The sequence below is a fragment of the Narcine bancroftii genome, chromosome 11 (genome assembly GCF_036971445.1).
Source record: "Narcine bancroftii isolate sNarBan1 chromosome 11, sNarBan1.hap1, whole genome shotgun sequence".
NCBI lineage: Eukaryota > Metazoa > Chordata > Chondrichthyes > Torpediniformes > Narcinidae > Narcine > Narcine bancroftii.
This window is the reverse complement of record NC_091479.1, coordinates 7,632,751-7,651,768: the sequence shown is the minus strand read 5'-3', so window position 1 is coordinate 7,651,768 and position 19,018 is coordinate 7,632,751. Positions and strand designations below refer to the sequence as shown.

At 48.3% G+C, this 19,018-nt stretch overlaps 2 protein-coding genes across 4 annotated transcripts in view; both read left to right on the top strand.

Annotated features, from left to right (window-relative positions):
• The window catches only part of LOC138745434 (calcium and integrin-binding protein 1-like), an 82,317-nt gene that overhangs the window by 56,993 nt on the left and 6,306 nt on the right, over positions 1 to 19,018 (top strand). Inside the window, exons 1-5 of one of the 3 annotated variants that reach the window (XM_069902464.1) lie at positions 8,838 to 8,942; positions 11,202 to 11,336; positions 15,647 to 15,681; positions 17,373 to 17,472; positions 18,221 to 18,374. In XM_069902464.1, coding sequence (XP_069758565.1) covers positions 11,286 to 11,336; positions 15,647 to 15,681; positions 17,373 to 17,472; positions 18,221 to 18,374 — 340 coding nt within the window. In that variant the 5' untranslated portion in view covers positions 8,838 to 8,942; positions 11,202 to 11,285. Of the gene's footprint in view, positions 1 to 8,837; positions 8,943 to 11,201; positions 11,337 to 15,646; positions 15,682 to 17,372; positions 17,473 to 18,220; positions 18,375 to 19,018 lie in introns of those variants that run through there. The other 2 variants (XM_069902462.1, XM_069902463.1) reach the window with 2 other exon arrangements.
• gdpgp1 (GDP-D-glucose phosphorylase 1) lies at positions 4,090 to 5,494 on the top strand. Its single transcript, XM_069904527.1, has one exon. It carries the CDS (start codon positions 4,126 to 4,128, stop codon positions 5,278 to 5,280), a length of 1,155 nt encoding a protein of 384 aa, XP_069760628.1. The 5' UTR covers positions 4,090 to 4,125; the 3' UTR covers positions 5,281 to 5,494.

Below are 19,018 nucleotides of genomic sequence, written 5' to 3'. Positions count from 1 at the left end.
GAAGGATGGGGAAGAGAGGGAGAATGGGGCAGTGGGGCGAGCAGAAGCTAGAGAAGTCAGTGTTAATGCTATCCGATTGGAGAGTGCCCAGATGGAATATTAGGTGTGACAGTACATGGGGCTGTGGACAGGCATGTCAGCAATGAGAGTGAGACTTTAGAACCTTGATGAAGTCCAAAACATTGCTTATATGAGCTTATCTTTGCTGTATAAAGGACACTGTTTGACCAGCTGAGTTTCCCCAGCATTGCGTTTTTACTTCAACCAGGATGTCTGTGGACTTTTGTGTTTAATTTTAATTTAGATTGGCCGGTACTGTAACAAAATAAAAGTTACATTGAAAGCACATAAACCAAACATTCTTCGAGTTGTGAAAACACAGAGAAATGCTGGAGGGACTCAGCCGGTCTCGCAGCATCCACAGGAGGTTAAAAATATATTACCCATGTTTCGGGCCTGAGTCCTTCTTCAAGGTATAAGCAAAAAGCAGGCAGGTGTCTGAATTAAAGAATCAGAATTTATTGATATAAACAAGCCACAAATTTTTTTAAATTTTTCACACTATGAACCATACTGACCAAAATACACACAAACATTTCCCTCTTGAATATACACAGTGTCATTTTCTCCCCTTTCCCCCCTCCCTTCCCTCCCTCCTTCACCCCCCTCCCCACCCACTCAACGTTAAACATATATGATACATTAAACAAGGTCATCACACAATGAAAATAAACAAGAAAATGGTGTCATCTACTTTTACACAACGGGTCAGTTCATTTCGTCTTCTTCTCCTGTCATTTTAGGGGGTGGAGGTCCGCGGTAGGACTTCTCTCTTGTGTTCCTTGTACGGTTCCTAAATTTGTTCGAATACTGTGATGTTATTTCTTAAATTCCCGACCTCGCCCACCTCACTGACAAAAGGCAAAGGAGGAAAAACCCAACACCCAACCCCAACCAACCAATTTTCCCCTGCAGCCGCTGCAACCGTGTCTGCCTGTCCCGCATCGGACTGGTCAGCCACAAACGAGCCTGCAGCTGACGTGGACTTTTACCCCCTCCATAAATCTTCGTCCGCGAAGCCAAGCCAAAGAAGAAGAGAGAAGATGTTATTTTTTCCAATGGAATGCATTTATCATTTCTATGTACCATTGCTGTATTCTCAGGCTATCTTCTAATTTCCAGGTTGACATTATACATTTTTTTGCTACTGCTAAGGCTATCATAATAAATCTTTTTTGTGCTCCATCCAAATCGAGTCCAAGTTATTTACTTCTTATATTACTTAGAAGAAAGATCTCTGGAATTTTTGGTATATTGCTTTTTGTGATTTTATTTAATATCTGGTTTAGATCTTCCCAAAACTTTTCTACTTTCTCACATGCCCAAATTGCATGTACTGTTGTTGCCGTTTCCGTCTTACAGTGAAAACATCTGTCTGATACTGTTGGGTCCCATTTATTTAACTTTTGGGGCGTGGTATATAGCCTGTGTAACCAATTATATTGTATCATGCGTAACCTCGTGTTTATTGTATTTCTCATAGTTCCGGAGCATAGCTTCTTCCATGTTTCATTCTTTATCTTTATGTTTCGATCTTGTTCCCATTTTTGTTTAGGTTTACAGCTTGTTTCCTCGTTCTCCTTTTCTTGCAGTTTGATGTACATGTTTGTTACAAATTTTTAAATTATCATTGTGTCTGTAATCACATATTCAAAATTGCTTCCTTCTGGTAACCTCAGACTGTTTCCCAATTTGTCCTTCAAGTAGGTTTTCAGTTGGTAGTATGCAAACATTGTATCATGAGTTATACTATATTTGTCCTTCATTTGTTCAAAAGATAATAAGTTATTTCCTGAAAAACAATTTTCTATTCTTTTGATCCCTTTTCTCTCCCTTTCTCTAAAGGAAAGGTTATCTATTGTGAAGGGGATTAGTTGATTTTGCATCAATTTTAATTTTTGGTAGTTGATAATTTGTGATAGGTATCTTAATTGTGCTGCTCTATAATAATTCTTAAAGTTTGGTAGCTGTAAGCCTCCTTGTTTGTGCCATTCTGTTAATTTATCTAGCGCTATCCTCAGTTTCCCCCCTTTCCATAAGAATTTCCTTATCATTTTCTTTAGCTCCTTGAAAAATTTCTCTGTTAGGTGAATTGGTAACGATTGGAATAGGTATTGTATTCTTGGGAAGATATTCATTTTAATGCAATTTACCCTTCCTATCAGTGTTCGTGGTAAATCTTTCCAATGTTTTAAGTCATCTTGTAATTTTTTTCATTAATGGCTGATAATTTAATTTGTATAGCCGGCCTAGATTATTATCTAGTTGAATACCTAGGTATCGGATTGCTTTTGTTTGCCATCTAAATGGTGATTCTTTCTTAAACTTTGGGAAATCCACATTATTCATTGGCATCGCTTCACTTTTATTTGTGTTGATCTTGTACCCCGACACTTCTCCATATTCCTTCAATTTCTTATGTAATTCTTTTATTGATATTTATGGTTCTGTTATGTATACTATGACGTCATCTGCAAATAGACTGATTTTATAACAAGCCACAAAATTTGTTGTTTTGTGGCAGCTTCACGGTGCAAACATTTATATAAACCAAGGAACTGCTCACACTAAACCATCCAAGACTCTCATATTTATTTATTTGTTTAGATGAATACTTGTCCTGCACATGTTTGTTTGTTTGTCTGCATGCTTGGTTGTGTGTCTGTGTGTTTTGCACCAAGGACCGGAGAACAATGTTTCGTTGGGTTGTACTTATACAATCAGGTGACCATAAAATTGATTTGAAAAAAGAAAAAGACAAAGTGAGGCTGTGTCTTTGGTTCATTGCTCATTCAGGAATCTGATAGCAGAGGGAAAGAATCCATCCTTGTGCCACTGGGTTCTCGTCTTCAGTCTCCTGTACATTTTTCCCGATGGTAGCAGAGTGAAGGGGGCATGGCCTGGGGGATGAGAATCTTTGAGGATAGAGGCTGCTTTTTTAAGACACCTTGATGGAGTGAAGTCTGGTGCCTGTGATCAACCAGCTAGAATGCTCTCCACGGTACACCTGTAGAAGTCTTCAAGTGGCTTCGGTGGCATAACCAATCTCCTCAAACACCTCACAAAGTATAGCCGCTGGCAGGTCTTCGTCATGATTACGGAGACTGGGGAGAGAAAGGGGCAAGAATGGGAGGGCGAGAGACTAGACCAACAAAAGGTGTTACTTGGATTTGATAAGAGGAGAGGTGTGAGTTGATTTTGTCTCTGTGAAAGGAGACAGAGAGAGGGAGTGCACGCGAGAGGAAAGGAAACTGAGTACTAAGAAGGTGGAGGGGGAAGTTTAACGGAAAGCAGGGAAGTCGACGTTAATGCCGTGCCCATGGCCATGCACGCTGCATTTGATGCAGAAGTGTCTCTTCTGCCATTTGATTTGTCCCCCAAATGGAGGACAAGTTAACACCTGGGTCGAGGTGGAACTGGGCAGAGGACAAAGGGCTCAAAAGCCGGGCTGTCTGGCCTGAACCAGACGCTGTAAGGTAAAAACATCATGAGATGGGACCGGAGAAGGAGTCACCCAGTACTAAGGAGTAACAGCTCATGATGTTTTTACCTTACAACGCCTGGCTGTCCGATCATGGACAGACGTATGAGCACGGGGATGTGGGGCATGGAACTGATAGGACAGATTCTATCACCCATGTGTCTAGGTACCGATGGTCGTGCAGGATGACTGTGATTGGCTGAGAGTGTGGCCACACCTACTGGCAGGTCTTAAAGGATGGCTCCTAGCCAGACCAGGTCATTCTGGACGTGATACGCTCCAGTCTCTTAGTTAATAAAAGCCTTGGTTTGGATCAACACGTGTTTGGTTCTTTCGACGCGCCCTCCAGTCGGCCGCTGGGAGATCCTTGTCACTGGCGCAGACAGAGCGAAGGTGCGAACTCCCAGTCTGAGCCCAGTCCCTCCGATACTTGAGATACTTTGTAATGTCATGAAGGTCTGTTCTGTTTCTGAAGTTAAACAATTCCATTGATTTATTTTCTGTGCCTGGAAGAGGGTCAGGCGGCACGTCGGGCAGCCGTGGTAACCATGGAAACAGTGGGGGCTTGGAGGTGACGTGTCAAGATGGCTGCGCCCACCCAACACGGCCGCGGACCGGCGGACGGGGCCGCTGAACGCGGGCAGGGGCCGCAGGAAAGCCCGGGGCCCGAGCCAGCCTTCGTCTACACGGACCGCGACCTATTCCGGAGCGGCATCCGCTGGGACGGGCCGAGGCCGCGGTCGCGCCTGGACGCGGCGCTGCGCTCGGCCTGGGCCCGGCGCATGGAGGCCGGTTGCTTCCGGTACCGGCTGTGGGGGCCCGAGCTGCCGAGCCGGGAGCTGCCGGGACCCCGGCGCCTCCTGGCCCAGCTCAACGTCCGGCGGGCCACCGAGCGCCGCCGGCCTCAGGAGATCCTCAGCGTCCGGCAGCCCTTCGACCCGCAGCGGTTCAACTTCGGCCGAGTCCCGCGCCGGGAGCTCCTCTTCACCCTGCGCCGGAGCGGGCGGGAGCCCGGGGCCCCGAACGGGAGGGAAGGCGAGGCCCTGCTGATCATCAACGTCAGCCCTCTGCAGTACGGCCACGTCTTGCTGCTCCCCGAGCCCGAGCGCCTGCTGCCACAAGCCCTGACCCGGGCCTCGCTGCTCTGGGCCCTGGATCTGGTCTTCCTGAGCTCAGACCCCGCCTTCCGGGTGGGTTTCAACAGCCTGGGCGCCTTCGCCTCTGTCAACCACCTGCACCTGCATGGCTTCTACCTGCAGCACCGGCTGGAGGTGGAGTGGGCGCCCACCCAACCACTTGGCCAGGCCGGGGCCGGGGCCCGAGTCCACCAACTGCGCGACCACTTCACCCAGGGCCTGGTGCTCTTCTCGGATGGGTCGGACGGGGCGGGGGCGGCGGACACGCTGCTGGCTGTCAGCGACTTGCTGCTGCGCCGCTCCCTCGCCCACAACCTGCTGGTGACCCGCGGCTGCCAGCTGGGACCGCGAGCCCCGGATGCCGACTCGCGGGACGGGGTGCGCCTCATCCTGTGGCCGCGCACATCCTGCTTCGGAGTGAAGGACGAATCGGCCTTCAACGTCGCAGTTTGCGAACTGGCCGGGTTCCTGCCTGTCAAAACGGCCCGGGACTTCGAGATTCTGACGGAGGAGTCGGCGTTGCAGATCATCGACCGGTACCTGCTTCCCCCTGAACATTTCTCCCAAATCAGTGCAGAAATAGCGAGGCTGCCCCTGAACTGAAGACCCTCCTCTCCCACATCTGTCAAAGTCATATGGGAACCCTTAATCTTTTGGAGGGAGCAAATGCCTCTCACTCCAGAAAACAATGCTTACCATTGGGACAAACCTTCAAAAAGGCTTTGGGACTGAAAATTGTGCAACCTTCTTCAATGAAAAGACTGCTGGATGCAGCCTGTGCGGTGTGACTTTTATTAGTAAACAATCCTAAAACTGAGTGGATTCACTTTGGTGAAAATAATATTTCAATGGTGATTTTCACAGCTCTGGTTGTTACCTGAAGGCTTTTCAAACATGCTTATTAGATGTAGGAGCAGAAATAGGTTATTTATCCCATGAGCTGATCTGTTCTCCCACTCAGCCCCATTGCCCGACCTTCTCCCCAAAACCTTTCATGCCTTGACTAATCAAGAACCTGTCAATCTACCAATGACCTGGTTTCCACAACCACCTGTGGTAACAAATTCCACAGATTTACCACCCTCTGGATGAAGAAATTCCTCTGCATCTCTGTTCTTAGCGGATGCCCTTCAATCCTGAAGTTGTGCCCTCTTGACCTAAGCCATGGCAAACAACCTTTCTGTGCTTTTCAAACATTTGAAATGTTTCAATGAGATCCTCGCTCATTTTCATAAGTTCCTCTGAACCTGCTCCAATCCTCTCTTAAATGAGAAGCCTCAACATCACATCCCTGCTCTTGTATTCCTCTTGAAATGAATGCCAGATCTGCTGTCAATCACGGTGCTTTGAGCTGCTGGTGTTGTTCTTAACCACTGAAGAGTGTACCTGTCTAGCTGCAGCTAGCAAGAATTTGGGTGCATTTGTGTATATGACCATAAACACCAGGGGAAATCTGTACCAAGTGAAAGGAAGGAAGTTTAGGGGAGACGTCAGGGATGTTTTTTAAACAGAGAGTTGTAGGGACCTGGAATGCGTTATCAGGGATGGTGGTGGAGACTGAAACATTAGGGGTGTTTAAGAGACTCTTAGACGGACACATGGATGGAATAAAAAGAGGGTAGGGTGGGTTTAATGCTTGTTTTTTGCAGGAATATATGGGTCAACTCAACCTCATGGGCCGAAGGGTCTGTACTGCTCTGTTCGATGTCCTCATTTTAAATAACGCTGTGGTTCTGCGTCCTGGCCGCCAGGCGGCGCATTCTCTCAACTCTTGCCAATCAATTCACCTGTAAATACTTCTTAACCAGTTTGTGGAAGGTGCTGACCTTCACCAGCCCTTGGTTCCACTTTGTCCTTCCTTATAACTAAAAACACTGGAAATTGGAAACGAAATGCCCAGCAGACCTGCTCTGGCCCTTTTACCCAACAGTTTCTCATGAGGGGAGAAGGGCTGATGAGCAACGTGGTCTTTATTGACAGGGTAACGCTCGCTCTCTGCTGTCGCTGTCTGCTCCTCGAGTTTTCTCCCTACCTCTGATTACACCGTGTAATGCGCGTCGAAAGAACCAAAGACTTGTTGATCCAAACCAAGGCTTTTATTAACTAAAAGACTGGAGCATATCACAGTAGGTCGACCAGTCCAGAATGACCTGGTCTGGCTAGGAGCGATCCTTTAAGACCTGCCAGTAGGTGTGGCTACACTCTCAGCCAATCACTGTCATCCTACACGACCATCTGTACCTAGACACATTGGTGATAGAATCTGTACTATCACACACTGGACAACAAAGTTTTTGCTTCCTGAACACTCCTGATGTACTTTATGGATTTTGGGTTGCTAATCACGAAAATCACTTTAAAATTTCCTATCATGCACTGTTTTCTAAATATAACCTATTTTTGTGATTTCCTGTCATATTTTAAATCTATAAGTATATTGCCCACAAAGCAAGGTGTTTTGGTCAGTCCAAGTGCAGGCGCCATGTAAATGTTGTCTTCTGCTTGGTCATGCATGGAAGGCATTTAGAGATGTTGAGAATTTTCTTGGCAAATACAGAGCACCAAACTACATCCAGCTGATCAACAACATGTTTCAAACAGACAAAACCATGAAAATTCATTTTTTTGCATTCGCACTTGGCCTCCTTCCCGGCTGATCTCGGTGCCGTCAGTGACAAACACGGTGAAAGGTTTCACCAGGACATTGCGACCATGGGAAAGCAGTATCAGGGCAACTGGAATCCATCAACACTAGCCGACTATTGTTGGACACTGACACAAGAGGCATCAGATGCTGAGTACAAAAGAAAATCAGCGGCAAAACATTTTTAGGTCGGTTGAACTAACACAAATGAGTCAGCGTCATTATCCAATTAAACATGCTAAATTTATTAAAATTAATGTTTCCTACGTGATCCAGCAAATCTGAAATTATCTTTGAGTTCACCTTGAAGTTCTCTATCATAATCCCCAATTTATATTGAGGAAACAAACCTTTTGAAAATTGATGTTGGTAGAACAAACTGAATGGCGCGCTCCTGAACTGCTGGCCTCAGTCCTTTGCAGTTCTCATCCCCAGACTCCAGCAGTGAATCCCTCAGGTCAAGGTCTAAAATTCCCTCTCCAGCCTCTGCTTCACTTTCCTCCTTTAAGGCAGCCAATCATTAACCCCCTGCCCCAATATCTCCTCATTGTACCTGGCATTAGCTTCAGGGAAACCATTCACTGTTGCATTAGTTTATGTTGAGCTTAAAAGGGGTGGTGGGATCAGCGACAACTTGGGGTCTCTGAAGGGACTATCGTGTGTTTCTCTTTCTTGTTTTAACAATGACTCTCTGTCTTCACAGGGAAAATCAAAGGAATGATTTTGTCTGTAGAACATTACAGCACAGAAACAGGCCATTCAGCCCTTCTACTCTGTGCTGAACCGTTTTTTTTGCCTTGTCCCACTGACTTGCACCCAGTCCCTAGCCCTCCACACCCCTCCCATCCATGCACCTGTCCAAATTCCTCTTCAGTGTTAAAATTGAGCCCAGCATTCTCCACTTCAGCTCATTCCACACCCCCACCACCCTCTGTTTGAGGATGTTTCCCCCCTAAACTCACATCTTGAGTTTATGACAATAATTTAAATTTTAAAATTGAATCTTGTTTGGAGGACAGGTAACTGTGGGCTCACTCTTGGGTTTTAAGAATATATTGGATGGGAGGGGTCTGGAAAAGTGCAGGTCAGAGGGACGAGACGAAGGAGGTTTTGGCACAGATTAGAAGGGTCGAATGGCCTGTTGCCTGCTGTAGAGAGTCACAACTCCTAAAGGATTCTAGGCCAACACAGAATATCAATCCCAGTGGTTCTCAACCTTTTCCCACTCATTTTAAGGGTGACCTTTGGTGCTCTGAGGTTGGATGTGAGTGGAATAAAAGTTGAGGACAACTCCTAAAGAAAGGCTTCCCAGACCCACAAGAGTCGCCAAAGGGGGGAAATGCATGAACCAGACACGGACCCTCCTCCATTCTCCTCTGCCACACACGCCGCTCGGCCCCTGGGCTCGATTCCAGCGTCTGGTCCCCGCGGCCCCATTCCCCGTGGCTCCAGTCCGTCTTCCCGGCGCGGCTGCAGCTCCCGCCGAGGCCGGCAGGTGGCCCCCTGGAGCCAGGTTCGGCAGCGCGGCCGCTCCCCACTTCCTGGGGCGGGGACCGAAGTTTCCAAAGTTTCTGCGCTGGTTGAACTTTATCTCCGCACCTTCCGCCTCGGAGGCGATGAGGCGAGTCTCCCGGACAGAGGGGAGGGAATTTGGGGGGTGGGGGAGGTGGTGGGGGGGGGAGGGAGAGTGGGGGAGGTGGTGGGGGGGGGAGGGAGAGTGGGGGAGGTGGTGGGGGGGAGGGAGAGTGGGGGAGGTGGTGGGGGGGGGAGGGAGAGTGGGGGAGGTGGTGGGGGGGGGAGGGAGAGTGGGGGAGGTGGTGGGGGGGGAGGGAGAGTGGGGGAGGTGGTGGGGGGGAGGGAGAGTGGGGGAGGTGGTGGGGGGGGAGGGAGAGTGGGGGAGGTGGTGGGGGGGGAGGGAGAGTGGGGGGGAATGGGGGGAGGTGGGGGGGGAGGGGAGAGAATGGGGAGAGGGTGGGGGAAGGGGAGAGAATGGGGAGGTGGGGGGGAGGGGAGAGAATGGGGAGGTGGGGGGGCAGAGAGGGGAGAGAAAGGGGGGGAGGGGAGGAGAGGGAAAGGGTGAGGAGAAAGGCCCAGGATGAAGGGAGAGGAGAAAGGCCCAGGATGAAGGGAGAGGAGAAAGGCCCAGGATGAAGGGAGAGGAGAAAGGCCCAGGATGAAGGGAGAGGGAGGGGGGGGGAGGGGAAAGGGGCTAGAAGGGGGGCTGGGATGAGGAGAGAGGCCCAGGGTAAAGGGGTGGGGGGGGTGAAGGAGAGAGAGAGAGAGAGGGTGGGGGGGGGTGAAGGAGAGAGAGAGAGAGAGGGGGGGGTGAGGACTCGAGGGAGGGGTAGGAGCATCTGTGGAGTAGGTTGCTGGGAGGTTAATGGGTAAGGACCACTGGGATTGGGGAGGAGGGTTGAGGGGAGGAGTTAGGGGAGGTCTCTCACTGCAGAATGGCTGTTACTGAAGGAACAGAACCATAGATGAGTGGATGTTTTACTCTGAGGAAGACAGGGTCTGGGGTTCACTGCTGGAAGGGTGTTCGATGGAAAACCCTCCCTGGAGTTGAATCATTTCTGCATGAGCAGGGCCACGAATTGAGAAAGCTAGAGATCCATTTTGTGCCAGGACTGGTCGATGGGGTGAATAGACTCCATTCTTGCAGTGTGTTTTTATCATTACACTAAATGTTTGATGCAGGGATGTACTGTGGGCACGCTATGGGATGGGATGGCGGGGGGGGGGGGGGGTCTCTGGAAGCAGATTTTGTCCAGGGTGTTTCTGCAGGTCACACCCTCCCCCCCCCCCCCCCTTACCCTTGGGGGTCAGTGAAGGAACAGAATTGCCACCTCAGCTCACATCAGGCAGATCCACAGTCAGTCTCTCTCAGCTGGAGGCTGCATTCTCTGTAACAAGATGCCAGGTCATAATGGATTGGGTTAATAATATATGAGCTTGTGTGTGCATTAGAACCGTTAGTTTCCCTTCCCTTCCAGTTAATGTCTGAATATCCTCTGTCTACGTGGAGGAATGTCTTCTCTCTGACTGTGGATATCTTCTGTTTGGAGTTTCTGGTGCCTTGTTATCATCTGCTTCAGGTTTGATCCACGCCTGAGAAGGTGCCAAAGGTGAACGTTAAACTTGGTTTATGTGACCTTGCTCTCTGACCTGATTGCCGCCTCGTGTAAGTGTGGGGGCTGCCTCGTTTGCTGACACTCTCTGGAGTTGAGAATGAGGATGTTCGTTCTGACATTCTGAGGCACAATTGACAGGTATGGAGTCTTTGGCACCGTCTCAGGAAAAGGTCGTGGAGAAAACCCGCTCCATATTTCTGGAATTCAGTGAGCCTGAGGGTGGTGGAGCCCCTGAGGACGCTCACGGCTGAGTGACAGACACTGGGGTGCAAATTAGAGGGGTGCAGGGGATCAGAGGGTGTGGATGCATTTGGGTATAAGGTCAGCCATGAGTGAGTAGTCCAAGGGGGTGGGGGGTGGAAAATACTCTATTAGCCCTTTGCCTTAGCCCTCTATTAGTCCTGCTGTGCTTTCCTGTGTCTCAGCTGATGCAGGGAGATCACCTCCCAGCTCCATCTGATCTCCGTTAGTTCCACATAATTAAACCCTGTACTGAAAACCTGCCTGAACCTTAGCCTGGTTGGAGTCTCCGCCAGCCATCTGGTGTGGGAGCCGTCTGACTCGCCTTTGCAGTTCTGTCGGGTGATTTTTTACCTTGAGCCAGAAACGTTGGTTATGTGTCTTTGCTATATAAAGGACACTGTCTGACCTGCTGAGTTTCTCCAGCGTTGTGTTTTAACTTCAACCACGGTATCTGCAGACTTTCGTGCTTTACCGTCAGATGGTTTAATCTGTTTCCTTCCGTGCAGGTCCTGATTTTCGTTAACAAAAGTTTGCAGAACGCCACAGGGAATTCTTGGGGATCTGGGTGAACCTGTCCATTTGATGGGAAGATGGGGACATCTGCCAGCCACCTCTCCAAGGAGCAGCTTTCGGAGTATCAGGTGAGAGAGAGACTGCCTGTGACCTCAGTCTGACGTTGTTAAAAATGTAGGTGCAGACGTGCCTCGAGCTAAAAGGGAGGGAAAATGTTTTATTGCAACTCCTTCATCACTTACAAGACTGGAGGCCACCCTTCCTCTGTTGATGTATCAGATCTCATCATCCCAAGGTCAAGGTTAGGCCCTGTCACCATCTCTGCCCAAGAGAATGATCACCAGTCGTAAGTAATTCCAGAGAACGAAAGGGGGGACGTGGCATCTTGTTGCCCCAGGCACCAAATGCCCTTGGGGAAATGTCACAGGTACCGAGGGAGATAAACAAGCCGCTCTCTAAAAGCAGATGCTGCAATCCAAAGTAACACCATGAGACATAGCAGCAGAAATAGGCCATTCCGCCCATTGAGTCTGTCCTGACATTCAATCATGAGCTGATCCATTTTTCCCTCTCAGCCCCACTGCCCGGCCTTCTCTTTATAACTTTTGATGCCCAAGCTAAACAATCTCTGCCTTAAATACACCCAATAACCCAGCCTCCACAACCACCTGTGGTAACAAATTCCATAGATTCACCTCCCTTCCACATCTCTGCTTAAAGCGGGTGCCCTTCCATCCTGAAGTTGTGCCCTCTCATCCTAGACTCTTCCACCCTGGAAAACAACCTTTCTACATCTACTCTATCCACGCCTTTTAACAAAATGTTTCAATGAGATCCCCCCCTCATTCTCCTAAATTCCAACGAATACAGTCCTAGAGCCGTCAAACACTCCTCATATGATTCACTTTCATTCCTGGAATCATTCTCGTGAACCCTCTCCAACATCAACACACCCTTTCGTAATGAGGAGCCCAAGACGGCTCCCAATAGTACCTGTGAGGTCTCACCAGGGCCTGACAAAACCTCCACATCACATCCCTGCTCTTGTACTCTATTCCTCTTGAAACTGAATTGAAATCAGCCCAAAATTACTGGAAATACACAACTGGAAGGTAACAGCTGTGGAGAAAGGACCAGTGTTTCCACTTAACATCAACCGCACTTCCATCAGAAGTGGGGCAACAGGAAAGCAAGTGCGGGCACATGGGAGACTGCTGGAAGGTAGTGAAACAGGCAAACTGCTGGAGGAGTTCATTGGGTCGAACAGCATCCACGAGAGTAAAAAGAACAGTCAATGTCTTGGACTGGGACATTTCTTCAAGAAAGCAAGAGTGTTTTGAATTAAAGGGAAGGGCTGGTGGGGAGAGAGGGTATGGTAAAGTTGTATAAGATATTAGTGAGGCCAAATTTGGAGGATTGTGTGCAGTTTTGGTCACCTAACTGCAGGAAATATATCAATAAGGTAGACAGTGCTGGGAGATGGAACATAGAAGAATGAGGGGCGATTTGATGGAGGTGTTTAAAATTACAAGGGGGATAGACAGTAAATGTAGGTCGGCTTTTTCCACTGAGGGTGGGTGAGATACAAACCATAGGACGTGGGTTAAGGGTGAAAGGGGAAAAGTTCGAGGGAAACTTCTTCACACAGAGAGCGATGGGTGTGTGGAACGAGCTTCCAGATGAAGTGGTGAATCAATTTTAACATTTTTTGTTGTAATTCTTTATTTATCGCACTATGAACCATATCAACCAATATATTTACAGATGCATCTCTTTAAATATTCACAGTGACATTTTCTCTTTTTTCCCCCCATCCCTCCCTTCCCCCTTCCCACCCCCTCCAAAAACAGTAAATATTGGACATATAAGATACAATAAAACAATATCTTTTACAAAATGAATACTGACAAAAAGGACATATCATCTACTTATTCACATTAAATCTGATCGTGTTTATCATCTCATCATTTTAGGTGGTGGTGGTCCAAGGCCTGCTCTTTCTGTTATGTTCCATATATGGTTCCCAGGTTTTTCAAACATTGTAACTTTGTCTTTTAAATTATATGTGATTTTTTTTCCCAATGGGATACACTTAAACTTGGTTATATATTCCATTAATGTTTATAGTCTTATAGTCCAACGTGGCCATCTTATATCTTTATTTTCACTCTTTCCCGCCTCTTCACCACCTCCATCCCTTTTTTCCATTACTGTTTTTTAAGCTTTCCTTTTTAATCTCAATATATGACAATGCATTTAAGACATGAAATACCCCAACAATCTCCACAAGCAATAACCCTTTAACCCCAAATGAACCTCCGCTCCTTGGATTGCCCCTTGTCCCTTGATGGCAACCACAACTCCCCTTTCCATTCGGTTTGCGAACTTACTCGCAAGCATCAACCAATTTCGCAGTGACCCTTATTCTCCCCCCCCAGTCCCCCCCCCAGAGAACACTATTTTCCTATACATATAACAAAATTCTCTCTTTTTTCCCCTCCCCTTATCTTATCCATCTTTAAATCTTTATATATACATTATATTTACTTTATATTTAAAGTAAATATATATACATTATATTTACTTTATATTTTTGTATATTTTCTTGCCAGTCACTCCTCCTCCTCTCTTCTCCTGTCCTGCAAATGTTCAGCAAATTCTTGGGCTTTCTTTGGGTCCAAGAACAGTCTATTCCATTCCCCAGGAATGAATACTTTGAGTACTGCTGGATGTCTTAATATAAAGTTATACCCTTCCATAAGATTGTTTTCGCCGTGTTGAATTCCTTCCTCTTCTTTAAAAGTTCGAAACTTATGTCTGGGTAAAAAAATATTTTTTGTCCCTTATATTCCAACGGCTTATTGTCTTCTCTAACCTTTCTTGCCTGCTCCAGTATGTTTTCTCTTGTCGTGTATCTTAGAAATTTTACCAATATGGATCTCGGTTTTTGATGTGGTGGCGGTTTCGGTACTAGTGCTCTATGCGCCCTTTCGATTTCTATTTCTTCATGTGAGTCTGTCGTTCCCAGCACCTTCGGGATCCATCCTTTTATAAATACCTTCATTCCTGACCCTTCTTTCCCTCCTTCTAGGCCCACTATTTTTATGTTGTTTCGCTTACTGTAGTTTTACAATACGTCAATTTTTTGTGACAATATATCTTGTGTCTCTTTAATTTTTTTTCACTCTCTTCCAACTTCCCTCTTAAATCATTTATCTCCATTTCTACGCCAGCTTCTCGTTCCTCCACATTTTCTCCTCTTTTCCCTATTTCAGTCGTGACCAACTCTAAGCTTTGCATTCTGTCTTCAGCTCTTTTCATTTTTCTTTTGATTGAACTAAATTATAATGATAGCCATTCTTTTAATGACCTCACTTGTTCTTTGAAAAAGGCTTTATCCTTCTATTTTACCACCTTCTTTCCTTTGAAATTCTTGGTCTTCTTCCTCCTGTGTCTGTATCTTTGTATCTTCATCCCTCTCTGGTGAGTTGCTTCTGTATCCTTGCTGGGCCTACAGCTGCTGTGTCTCCTGTTGTTGGGTCTCCTGCCGCAAGTCGTCCCCCTGTCGGTCGCTGCGTTGCCGCTCACCCTCTTTTAGCCCTTCATTCTCTATCTCACCACTCTTCTTCTTTCTTCTTTACTTCCCCCAACTGAACGCCCCGATACTGGGCATCTCTCAGTTGGCCGCTCCTCAGCTGAGTCCCCCTCCCTTCGGCGTTAACCTTTTTTACTTGCGCACCTCTTCTTGGCTCTGAGAGCCATATTTGAAGTCCACCGGTCGGGAGGACACCGCTCCTCTGGGGACTCACCAACATCGGAGATTGGCCTCTCCTCTCCACGGTGGCTCTCTGCTCCGACGTGCAGGTAAGGCCTTCTTTCTTCTCCAGTGATTTTCCTTCTTCCCTTTTCCCTGTTATTCTTACTATTTCGCTTTTGGGTCCCATCTTCTGTCTCTTCTCTGTAACTTTATCTTTTCCTGTATTTTATGTTTATTCACAGTTTTTTTCTTTTCTCTGGAGAGGGCTGGATCCATTCGACCAGCCTCTACTCCATCATGTGACTCCCTCCAATTTTAACATTTATGGGAAATGTGGACAGGTTCATGGATGGGAGATGGACTGGATGCAGATCAATGGGACAAGAGAGGAAAAAATGGTTCACCACAGACTAGTGGGGCTGAGGTGGCCGGTATAATTGTTCTATGGTTTGAGGCGTGTGACAGTAGATGAGGTTCTGGGCTTGATTGGCCTGGTTGTAGGAGGCTACAGGCAAACTGGGATGGGATAGGGAACTGAAGTGATGGGGCATCCCCGGGTTCTCCCCTTTGTAACAAAACCCTGGAGCATTCACCGCTGATTCAGTGTTGCTTGTCTGATGCCAGGGTGGGCTTTGTCACCTGTTGTGTCGCTGGAGTGTAATGTTTGTTCTTTTGTTTCAGGAGTTGACGTTTCTAACAAAGCAAGATATTCTGCAGTAAGTTGGGATCATTTATTTTTCTCCAGAGTGGGGTTTCTGTGGCTCCTGGGTTTGTAGCTAGAAGTGTGATCCAAATGTGCCTCTTCGACCCAGAACCCCAGTGGTCCAATCCACGACTTCTCAACCTCTGGTCCTTGGAGCACAGGTAGTGTGTGGATTTGTTATCAAAGGTCCATGCGGAGGTGGGGAGACAAATCTCACTGATATTCAAAGTTCAGATGCACACCCCTTAATGTCCACGATAAGTTCTGCGAAATTGGGCGTTATGTGGTGTGGACGTTGTGTGAACACCATATTTTATACTTAGCAAACTAAATGGGATTCTGTAGTGTACCTGTAAACTTTCTATTTATAAGTACAGATCATTGTGGGGACCGACACGGGGTTGTGGGGAGAGAGCGGGGCAGTGGGATAAGTGTGGGGACCGACATGGGGCTGTGGGGAGAGAGTGGGGCAGTGGAATCTGTGGGGATTGACACGGGGCTGTGGGGAGAGAGCGGGGCAGTGAAATCAGTGTGGGGACCGACATGGGGCTGTGGGGAGAGAGCGGGGCAGTGGGATCAGTGTGGGGACCGACACGGGGCTGTGGGGAGAGAGCGGGGCAGTGGGATCAGTGTGGGGACCGACACGGGGCTGTGGGGAGAGAGCGGGGCAGTGGGATCAGTGTGGGGACCGACACGGGACTGTGGGGAGAGAGTGGGGCAGAGGGATCAGTGTGGGGACCGACACGGGACTGTGGGGAGAGAGTGGGGCAGAGGGATCAGTGTGGGGACCAACATGGGGCTGTGGGGAGAGAGCGGGGCAGTGGGATCATTGTGGGGACCGACATGGGGCTGTGGGGAGAGAGCGGGGCAGTGGGATCAGTGTGGGGACTGACACAGGGCTGTGGGGAGAGAGTGGGGCAGTGGGATCAGTGTGGGGACCGACACGGGGCTGTGGGAGAGAGTCACTGCCACACTCTCGGGCTGATCCTGACTAAGCTGGCAGAGTGACTAATGCCCAGGAAAATCAACTCAAGTTTATTGTTATCTGATTGTACAAGTACAACCCGACGAAACAGCGTTCTCCGGTCCTCAGTACAAAACATAGACGTACAACTAGACAGAAGGCACGTCAAACAGTACACATGCAGGACAAGTATTCATCTGTACAAATAAATACTGTTTCGTGAATACTAGTCTCCGGTGGTCAGTGAGAGCAGTTCCTTTGGTCGATCACCATTCTCACTGGCCGTGGAAAGAAGCTGGTGGAGCAGCTGAAAGATGCTGTGTGCGGGGTGGAAGGGGTCCTCAATGATTTTGCACGCCCTCTTCAGACAACAATCCCGCTAGATCGCGTCGATGGGGTGGGGGGGGTGGTTGTCAGTGCCTTAGCAGTCGGGTCGCCACTTGCTGACTTGATCCAAGTCTGAGCACTGCACTGATAGTGACAACTGACAGAACTTGGAACTTGTGGATTTGCATCCCACAAGGGGTTAATGTTACGGGAGAGAAGGGCGGAGATGATTTCCTCACCAGCCACTGCTGGAAGTTCAACCTATTTAGGCATCGTCTCCTTGCCCAGATTTTCAGGAAAGTTGTTGTAATGAATTACTGGACTGGAATCCACAGCTAAAAATGGCAGGGCTTTATGTAATGTTCCAAAGATGTTTAAAATATTAATGTCCAACAATTTATTTTATCCAAAAGTGCTTACCAACTCTTCAAACAGCTGCTTTCAAATGATCTACACGACTTCCAAAATACCAGAGTTCCGATGGAGCGTATCTGTCAGATGCCGGAATTAAAGGTAAGTGGGTAGAGAGCTGAAGTGTTGCTACCCTGAGGTAGGGTCAGTGAGGGAATCGTTCGCTCGGGGAGTTGGAAGGTCTGAGCGACTCAACGGTTTCATGTTGAAGAGTGAGATGTGACGGGAGGAAGCTGTGTGTCCCTGATAACGGGATTCTGCAGTGATCTTCCTGGACTCGAGGGGTGGGCTGCGGCCCCCAGCTCGACTTGGCGCCACTACCCATCCATTCCCAGGCACTCTGCCCTCCCCCAACCCCTCCCCCCCCCACCACCCCCGAGGCTCAGAGTCTGAGAAATCCACCCCCCCCCCCCCCCCACCTCACCCCCAAGATCAACAACCAGGAACATACCTCTACTCACCCCTCCCCGGCTCAGGACCCGAGCACCCCATTCACCCAGCTTGACCCCTGCTCCCCACAGGCCTGGTGCCTGAACCTTCCCATTGACGGTGTAGCTTCTCCAGAGGTGAAACGAGGGTCTGACATTTGTGGTCTGGCCTGACGGGTCTGAACACATGGCAACATCATTCAGACTCCTGCTTGGCCGGCAGCATGGAAACAGGCCACTTGTCCCATCACATCTGGTGCTGACCAGTTGGCATCCATCCATTCTAATCCCATCTCCCAACACTTGGCCCTCTGGCTGGGTGATTCTAACGCCCGTCTAGACATTCCCAGCAATGGCCCAAATGAGCCAGGGGTAGGTTGCAATGGTTTGTTTTTAAATAAGGTCTTGTTCCCTGATGACAGGCCAATCCTTTCCGAGAGAGAATCTGTCGAGTGTTTTCAACTTCACTTGAAAAGGACGGCAGCATGTCCTTCGAGGACTTCCTAGACTTGTTCAGTGTCTTCAGTGATTCTGCCACTCCTGAGATAAAGTCTCACTATGCGTTCCGAATTTTCGGTGAGTTTGGTTTTCTCAATTCGGGCACAATTGATACCATGGATGTTTGTTATTGATGCAGCTGAAGCTGCCCTGCAGCAGATGTGTTTCTCAGTCTCTGGCACTATGCAAACAACATTTTTCTGCCTCACCGTCCTGATTCAAAGTCACTTCTTCCCCCAGAATTAATGTAAAAGCACCTGGCGCTTATGTTCACCTTTAGGCTTAAACTTTGGCACGTTTGTGGGAGAGAGGTGCACTCTCTCATTTGAAGAGGTTAAGGCAGAAAGGCCAATCTCCCCTGATTTTGAGAGTGGCATGGTTAGTGTGACACTGATACAGCGCAGCGACATGAGTTCGAATCCCACGCTGTCGGTAAGGCATTTGTACATTCTCCCTGTGTCTGACTGGGCTCTGCCTTCCTCCCTCCATTTGAAACGTACCACAGACTCGTGGGCTGAAAGCCCGTTACCAAGTTCTATGACTAAATTTTTAAAAATTAAATGTGCTTAAAGACCTTGGAAAGGTCTGAAGGACGTTCCCTGAGAATAGAGGAGCAGAGGAATTTCTTCAGCCAGAAGAGGTTGTGGAGGCCGGGTCGTTGGGTGTACTTAAGGCAGAGATTGATAGATTCTCGTTTAACCAGGACATCCAAGGTTAGGGGA

Bases quoted from the DNA above. Each gene is read 5' to 3' on its own strand.
- gdpgp1 (XM_069904527.1), top strand. From the start codon at position 4,126: ATGGCTGCGCCCACCCAACACGGCCGCGGACCGGCGGACGGGGCCGCT.